The sequence below is a fragment of the Aythya ferina genome, assembly GCF_964211825.1.
Source record: "Aythya ferina genome assembly, chromosome: 4".
Taxonomy (NCBI): domain Eukaryota; kingdom Metazoa; phylum Chordata; class Aves; order Anseriformes; family Anatidae; genus Aythya; species Aythya ferina.
The window spans coordinates 2,859,246-2,868,255 of NC_140300.1; the positions used below are offsets into that span (position 1 = coordinate 2,859,246).

The 9,010-nt window shown below is 42.5% G+C and overlaps 1 protein-coding gene across 10 annotated transcripts in view; it reads left to right on the forward strand.

Annotated features, from left to right (window-relative positions):
* Positions 1-7,791, forward strand: part of SLC4A11 (solute carrier family 4 member 11) — a 133,212-nt gene extending 125,421 nt beyond the window's left edge. For all 10 annotated transcript variants that reach the window (XM_084517779.1, XM_084517780.1, XM_084517784.1 and 7 more), the window contains 3 exons: positions 963-1,158; positions 3,221-3,390; positions 6,394-7,791. In XM_084517779.1, coding sequence (XP_084373905.1) covers positions 963-1,158; positions 3,221-3,390; positions 6,394-6,457 — 430 coding nt within the window. In that variant the 3' untranslated portion in view covers positions 6,458-7,791. The remainder of the gene's footprint in view (positions 1-962; positions 1,159-3,220; positions 3,391-6,393) is intronic.
* Positions 7,792-9,010: the final 1,219 nt, after the last annotated feature.

Consider the following 9,010-nt stretch of genomic DNA (forward strand, 5'->3'; position numbering starts at 1 on the left):
TTCACCTGATAAGCTAGTGAGTAAATCCCCTATTATCCACTGAATTGGTGGATTTATCTTCTCAAAAAAAAAAAATTACTTTAAGAATCTCCCTTTTCTGTATTTAAGCACTCTTGAGAGATGAGGGTTTTATTTCCTCCTATTGTTTCTAGTAATTTTTTTCAAACTAAACTGAAATGCTCACAGGTTTAGTTGGAGTGCAAACAAAACAACCTCCCCTCACTCTGAAGTAGGCTCTGAAAGTTCCTGCATGCTTTCCTGTCAGTCTTTTATTCCCATTAAAAAAAAAAAAATCAGTCTGTGGTCTGTCAACTCCAGAAAATTTGCATTAATTAATTACATGTTTTGCATGGTAATAGGCAGTTTGCAGCACAACTGCTGTAATCTGCAGCAGAATTAAACTTCTCCCTGCGTAGTGCTCTCAATATTCCCCTCCATATAAACAAGGAGATCCTTGTGTACATCAAAAGTGCTGACTCTCAGGCAGAGTGCAGACCATCCTTTTCTTTTTTACAGGAGGTTCGTTAGTTCCCGTAGAAGTCAATGAGTTTTCTTTTTGGATAGGAGCCAATTGCATATCCATTGGGTAAATCAAGGGAAGGATTAGTGCCCAGAAAGAGGATTCTTGCCTGTTTTCTCACAATGTGCTAAACAGAATTAGCTTAGAGGGCAATTTAGTTCAGGATAGGATCTGTTGGAGCTTCGGAGAAGGGGAATTTGGCGTTTTTCCAGGTGCTCTGTTTGAGTTGTGGATTAAGTGCCTGGCCCGGATCCAGCAGAGCTCTGCCTTCTCAGTGTCAGCACGGGGCCAGAAGTGCTGATCTCAGTATGCTGGAGATGAGTTTCCCTTTCCCGAGTGGCACGTGTCCTGTGCTTAAGCCGAGCTGTGAGCCCCGGTAATAAGCTTGTGTGGGTATTGGGGTATTATCCTTCTCCCCTAATTCCTGTTCTCATGCTTCTAGGATTGTGAGCGTGAAGGAGACGAGGCTGACAAGTCTTGTGGCCAACTTCTTGGTTGGCCTCTCGCTCCTGCTCCTCCCTTTTCCTCTCCAATGGATCCCGAAACCAGTCCTCTACGGCCTCTTCCTCTACATCGCGTTGACTTCCATTGATGGGAACCAGCTCTTTGAGAGGGTGGCTCTCCTGCTCAAAGAACAGGTACACAAAGTGGTGCACCAGCCTAATGGGAATGAGAAATCACGTTTACAACCTTGGGACCAAGCAATGCCAGGCATTTGGGAAGCTGATGGCGTTGGGAATGGGGTTACCTCCAAAGCTCAGGAGGCTGGCTTCTATCTTCAACCTGCACCTTGCGTATTTATTTCACCTTTCTCTGCAAAAATGGAGTGAAAATTGATGGGTCTGGTTTAGTCTGGCTGCCACTGAGATGTGAGCAAGAGAAATCTTTTGCACTGAAGCAGATAAACAAGTGAGAGAATAACACAGTGTCAAACAACAAAAGTGGCAAGGTTTTTGTTGGGTAGAAAAAGGTGGTAGCTAAATTGTTCATAGAATTGTACTGCATCTCACGTCTCCCTCAAATTCTGCATATTTTTTTCTGTGTTTTCCCTGCTGTAAAGGCATTAAAGCTTTCCTTTACAGAGCACTGTCCCAGGTAATCCTGTTCTTTTCAGTCTGCTCCAGAATTGCTCCAGAGCACCTTTCTTCAGGAGGCAAAAAGGAGTGCATGGATGCAGCTGGGAGAGCTGCTGCCTGGGAAGACAGCCCCTAAACTCTCTGTATAAAGCACAAACAAAATTGCATTCAAATGTTACCTTCAAAATAAAGCTGCATGAATTATTGCCCACTGCATGCAAGGTGTCTGTAAGTCTTAAAAATCTCCTGTGGCATCTGTCAGCTACAGAGTACGTTCAGCTTAAAAATGAAAACAAAAAAAACAGATGCATAGTGATGACTCTTTCTACAACAAAGCTTCAGGAAAGGTCATTTTTGCCTCATTTTACGCTTTTGTTTTGACCTGTGTGAAGCATGAGGTAGGATTTTAGACTCAAAATGAAACGACTTGCATTATTGAAATGCTTCTGATGTGGGATGAAAACAAATCTGGGAGATCTGCTTTCAAGCCATCTGTATTACAAGTGTGAAGAAGGCATTCGTTTGCAGTGTAGGTGGTACCTGGAGCAATAATGAGTCTCCAGCTCACCTTCTTATGTAACGAGGGTCAAGGGCTTCATAAGCCCAACATTTGGCTCTGTACTTCTGCTAATCTTTCTTGATCTGATATTACATCTCAGGTTAAAACTGTGAAATCTGGGTAAAGATTACGGTTGTCATGTTGATTTTTTTTTGAGTGGAGATTGAATAGTTGCTGATGTATGTGGAATATTACTTCTGGTTTTAATACAAATTATGCGTGGAATTTTCCAAGCTTCAGTTTGGAAAATTAAAAAACATTCTCAAATATGGATCTCCCCCCTTTTCTGGAAACCTTTTAATGAGTCATGGCATAATCTGAAATCCATCGAGTCTGTATCAGTGCCAGCAGACAGTCGCTCATATTCTTCATTGATGTATAGACAGTGAGTCAAAGCTTGTGCTCAGACATGAGCAAGTAACTGTCAGAGGAAACCACGAGTGATATTTAGCCTATTAATGTCACTTTTCCTCTTTCTCAAAAATGAGTAGTTGATATGAGTTGAGAAAATCACTACAGTCTGAGTACAGCCTCTTCCAGCACCTCTGCAATCTCATCTCCTGCTGTACTCCTACCAGGGTTCAGCTGGAAAATGGGACCACCAGGGCAAGCAGGAAAGTCTATAAAATGATGAGGAGCTGGATTTCAGGTGGAGAAACCATCCAGCAGTACCAACACTTGAACGTATCTGTTTACCATCACCCTCTGCGCACCCCCACAGGCACTTCACATGTTGCTGCAAAGCCCTGATAATCCTACTCAGGGGAATCTCATTACTGTACTTATCGAGATATTTTCTTGCACTCCAGATGCTCCCCAAGGCAATCTTGGTTGTGTGGTGTGTTTTCTCCTCCAGGTTTCTAGTGCCCAGTCATCTGCGTGTCGTTGCCAATGCTGCAGTTTGTTCGTTATGTGCTTTAACCCTACAAACCCTGTGTTCAGCTGAATGTATTAAGGACTGTTGGTGCAGTGTATGTAAACTGCACTCCTTAAAAGCTTGTGCTGTGTGCTAAATTCTTAAGTCCAGGTTCTTTTGTGTCTAAGATGCTATTCTTCCGTTTGCAGACTGCTTATCCTCCGACACATTACATCCGCAGAGTGCCCCAGAGGAAGATCCACTATTTCACAGGCTTGCAGGTCCTGCAGCTCCTTATTCTCTGTGGTTTTGGCATGTCACCATTGCCCTACATGAAGATGATCTTCCCACTCATCATGATAGGAATGATCCCAATCAGGTATGAAACTTTTCCGAGCAGAGTTTGGCTGTATTTTTCTCATTCTCCCATGCACTTTGCTTTCTGCCTTGGACTGCTGGAAGTCTGAATGGGTCTAGAAGGATATCCAGTAGTCTCCTGAGCAGCCAGACCTTGGAAGTTGATAATGGTGACCCCTTCTCCACCTGCAGGAGGAGGAATAGTCCAGAATAGCTTGAGGAGGAATAGTACAGTCTGATTTTACTAATACTGGGTGTTGTGCAAAGGGATGTGGGCTGACAGGTACATATCTAGTTGGTGAAGAGGCAAATGGCTCTCCTTTTGCAGAGCCTGTGAGATGTCTTCCTGAGAAGCTGTGGTCTGAGCCTTTCCTCTAGGTGTCAATAATGTTCCTTCTTGCTTTGTGGTCTGATTTCTTAAGACCTGTGCTCATGGAAGGCAGGGCTGGAAATTTTCCCTTGCACCATATGAATTTAAAGAGGAATCCTTATCTTTTATCTAGTGCTGTGATGCTGTGCAGGTGGTCTGTAAGGTCAGTACTGAATGCCATTGTAAATAATCAAGTCAAATAGAGCAGGTATAGACTTAAAATGTGTCTGATGTAAAACTGGGAGTACTGCACACTATCTTTCAGTTTTGAAAGAGAATTACTGAGGAGTTGAACTTCTTCCCTAATGTTCATTAGACAGTGACTGCCCATCATTCTTCAGTCAAATCATTCATGCTGTCCTCTCCATTATTTGGATGTAATTAGAAGCCCTAATGAGATCTTGGAGAGAACAGATGTGTTTCCAGTCCAGTCGATTATTTTTAGACCTGTGTGGCATCCGGTGGTATCTGGTTGTCTTTGAGCTTGCAGCGTTGGAGGTTTTCCATTTGATCTGAAAGTTCAGGGCTACCAATGTGATAATCTGCAAAGGCAGCTGCTGTAGCATTTTCCTTGGGTGGTGAAGATGGATTCAGTTCCTTCTAAAACAAAAGCAAATGTCAGAGCTCCCCTGGCTTTTGACAGGCTCCTCTTAGAGCTGTTTGGGTGTGGTTTTTATAAACGGACAAAATTGTAGAGAACACTAAAATGATCATTCTTGTGGTAGGAGTGTCTCACCCACCTTTCACATAGGTGGTACTTTAGATGCCTAGTTAAATGGCTGGCAAACATTTTGTGATGGTGGATGATTGAGCCTTGTGGGAATTACAAGTCTGCATGGAGCAGCTCAGGATAGAAAAGAAAACCCTTTTTTTTTTTTTTTTTGCCAAATGTTCAGGTGACAGATTTATTATAATGTTACTGTGGAAAGTGCTGGGTCAAAGAACTGGATTTTGTGATGGCAGATAATTTAGTCATGCAAATGTATCTCTTTTCAGTAAATAAGATACTGTCATCCTATCCTATCTCTGTTGCTGACTTGTTTCTCTTTCCAGAGCAGCTTTTCCTAATAGCCTTTTTAATTAGCCCTGCTGCTAATGGGGACACAGTACTGCTACCTGGTATAATACAAAAATTTGTCCTCTGCTTCCCTTTTCTGAATTTTGCTGCCTTCATGGACAGCATGAAGCTGGAATCTGGGCTCCAGCTGAGAAGGCAGCACCGTGATGTATAGCTCTGTAGCTAATGATGACTTTTTCATGAAGATTTGGCGCTCTAAATAGATGAGGCAGAGTGGGAAAAGTGAATTGTTTTTAAAGAAGTGGAAGGAGGAAAAGGAGATACGGGAGAATAGCCAGGGGTCAAAGTAAAGAAACAAACCCAGATGAATGAGTCATGGCTCAGTGTCCCATCCAGAAAACCAGCCATATTTGTCTCTCAAGGACATATTTCTATGTCCAACTGCATTAAACACATGATTTGCATCATCATCAGCTGAGGGACCAATCTTTTTCCACTGGTACAGTCACCAAAATCTGTTACCTTTCATACTGGCTTATTGCAGTGGAACAGCCAGTTGAGAGAAAATTACTTTTTCTTGTTTGTTATCCCAAATTTCTGGGTTTGATTCAAAGCTTTGGGGTTGACTAGTTTTTGGTTACACTCTAATCCCTGCTCTGGGGCATACTTAAGGTTTCTCAGGGAGGGATCTTTTTTTTTTCTTTTTTTTTTTTTTTTCCAAGTTCTCTGATGTTTATCTGTGCTCCCACAGCTCTCAAGCATTTTATTTCGTGGCAGGTCGATCTAAGCAGATACTGGTATTTCTCAGTAAGTGCTCTTTGGGATCTCCTGTCTAGCTGTTGAAAATGCCCTCCCAGCTCTTAAATGGGCTTTTAGCACTTTGTGCCCTATTTTAACAGCTGAAGAATAGCTTCCTTGTAAAGCAAGAGGTGTCAAACTACAGCTGTGCAGTAGGATTTAACAAGAGCAACTTCATACTGTACTGTTACAGTGGCTTTCCTTTCTCACCCAAATACATTAATTCATGAGGATGTTCATGCAAACAAACCACCACGAAAACAAAGGAACCACTACCTCCATGACCCAAAGGAAACCAGACACCAGGTAGGGATGGAACTGGTGGAATTCACAGCCCTGCTCAGCCTCTCACCTTGGTCTCAAGTCTTGCTGATATATTTAGTGCTTTTCAAAAGACTCCTGAGTTGCCAGGAAAGCTGCATTGTGAGAAGAGCTGGAAAGAGTGACCTGAGATACTTGAACTGGGGAAGTGCAAGACAAATGAGCCTTGTACCCTGGTCTTTGAGACAGCCCTATAAATTCTGGGGAGGATTTCTCCTGTGAGTTCTTAATGAATGGTGTTTGCACTGTTGTAATGGATGTAAGGCTGCATCAGGTGGGTTTTTATGTTGGGAAACTGTAGGAAGAGTGCTAAAGAAAGGATAAACTAAATATAAACGGTGATTTTTAGCCAAGTAACCATCTACTAGTGAACTGGGGGAGCAGGAAGCTGCCTGCCACCCCAGCACAAACCAAGAGCACAGCCATGGGAAAATTTAAACAGTCTTGGGACACACAAAACATTACACAATGGTTTAAAAAAAAAAAAGACTAATTCTCTCTCTGTTGTTCAACCTTAGGTATAACCTGCTCCCTAGAATCATCGAAGCCAAGTACTTGGATGCTATGGATGCAGAGCATTAAACGGGGTCTGCCACACATGGAGCAGCAAGGATGGCTCTTTTGGAAGGATGGGGTGGCTTTGCCGAGGCATAGAACAATCTATCTGCAGTTCTTTCTTTCACCACTTTCTTTCTGCTCTAATATGGTATTGGTAATGCACATATCAAAGACCAATTGAGCATTGAAGTGTCAGACCAAAACAGCCTTGGACTTGAGAGGCTAACGCTCCTTGGAGCTGTGAGGCAAGCAAGCTCTATGGAAATGCTATTTTCCACATCCCAAAACTGGAATCCCCAAAGATCAGCATGCCCATACAGCTGGAGCATGCATTCAGAGCTGTTACGTGTTCCCTTGTCTGAGGGGTGGGGGAAGAAATCCCTTTTTTATGCGCCACGTCCCTGTTTTCCAAAACACTCTAAGGACAGCAACTGACCTTTCTCTTACAGAGTGACAGTCCTGTTCTGGCCTTTGAATTCTATTTCCCATGAATCCAGTATTCCCGAATTAGTATTCCAGGTGGGATGGCCTCATGGTAAATCACTGTCAGGAGAGACGTCTGGCTGTCTCTTCAGACTGCCTAGCAGAAGGGTTAGAAGCAGATTTAATTCGTACTGATACAATCCACAGCTTTGGATGAATATTTCATTCCTACAGATGAGCTGGAAATGTTCAGAGGTTGGGCTCGCACGGTGATGTTGGTGAAACTGCACCTGGGTCTAAGCTATTTGGGAATTATTTTTGGTTCTTTCTGCCGTTGCTACTCGGTAATCAAATACAGACGTGTAGTTTTGCACAACTGCAATGTTCTCGCTTGCACCCGGAGTCAAATGCTGAAACTTGTCAAAGGGCAGTTGTGTTAATGATTGCATATACATATGTACAGTAGTGCCTATGTGTACATATATACATATGGATTTGTGTATATATTTTGCATAGATATACAAATAGGCCTGATTCTTTCAAAATATCAAAAGTGTTTTGTGCAATCAGTGTTACCCGTGATGTCTTGACCATATACTTGTTCTCTGCTTCAGTGCTGCTTTTTCTTGTTGGAGATATGGTCACTTTTAATTTTTTTCCTTCTGAAGCTGCTCATTTACTGTTTTTGTTCATGTGTTGCTTTATTCGAGGTGTTCCTTTGCTTTCTTCTTTCCATGGCTTGAGACCTTCATTCTGTCTTGATGCTCTGACGTGTGAATTTTGCATTTAATTTTAATGTACAGCATGCAATGAAAATTTTCCTCTTTTGCCTAATTGATATTTGTTGGTCATTTCATTATTTCTGTTCTGTAGCTAATCTCCATTTCCCCCCCCCCCACTCCCAGACATTATATTATATTTCTGGATGAATTTAACTTCTGTCTTTTATAGTTCAGTTTATTTAATTTTGCTTGTACTATGGTCAGTTTTCTTATTTGAAGTACTGTGAAACCAGCTGCCCTTTAGTTCAGTGCTTGCCCATTGCTGCACGTTACAGATCACAGGTGTAAAGTGTTAAGGAAAATGTGGAGCTCTGAAGATAATGAACTTTCAAAACAGCAAAAATGAGGGAAGGGGAACATAAAATGAAATGTGCATATACTGCAGATTAGCACAGAGAAATTTCTTACCAATTGCTTGCTCAGTCAATGGTGTGCAGGGTTTTATCAGCCTGTTCCCTACAGATTGGATGTCTCTCTGTGTGAGGAAGGCCAGCTTTGTGATGAGGGAGAAAGGCTTTGGGGAAAATGTTTGTATGCTGAAACAGAGTCAGACTCGAGCCTCTGAAGGTTTGGTGTATTTGCACTAAACATCAGATGGTATCGCATCGTAATGGAGTTGCCTACAGTTTTAAAACATGCTTGAAAAAGTTTCCACTTTCTTATGGAAACTTTTCATCCTTGTATTAATATTTAACAGAAGAGAGCAGAAAACGTTCCTGAAAAACGTTCCTGAGAATGTGCCCTTGTGGGCATGGCCAGTAAGTCCTACAGCTATCCCAGGGGAAAGCCCCAGCTTTCTTAGCAAGAAAAGCAGCAGCATGAACGACCTTCAGGTCACACCAGCCAATTCTTGTGGGAATGCTGAGAAGGCTCTGAGTTGGGGTTTGGTACACCGAAGCAGATAAACGCATCTGGTTTTCAGTCGGTTTTGAAGGCAGCAGAGGCAACTCATGCTGTGTCTGGCCATAGCATGACAGCAGGCGTGAATCTGTTTTCTGACTGCCTTGGTCAATATTTTCTAGCTTTGAGTCATTCTGTGGTGAGGTCACAAATGGCTCTTATCGGGGTCTGCATGTAGAAACAGGACGAGCAGGCAGCAAACAGGATTTTGGGGCAGTGCGAAGGCGGAGGTGGTAAAAGCATGTCTGATCTCCAGTCAACAGAAAAAGAGCAGGTGACAGCAAACAGTTCAGTATGTCATAAGACAATGATTGTAGAGGCCTGATGATGCTTAAATAATCATTAATTAAATAATGTGCTTTTCCCATGGATGTCAGATTGACCAAAACTAGAATGAGAAGCGTCATCTTATGGCTAAGCTCTTAAATGCAGGTGTCCAGAGGGTGCGTTTACGGTGTCTCAGCTCTTGGTT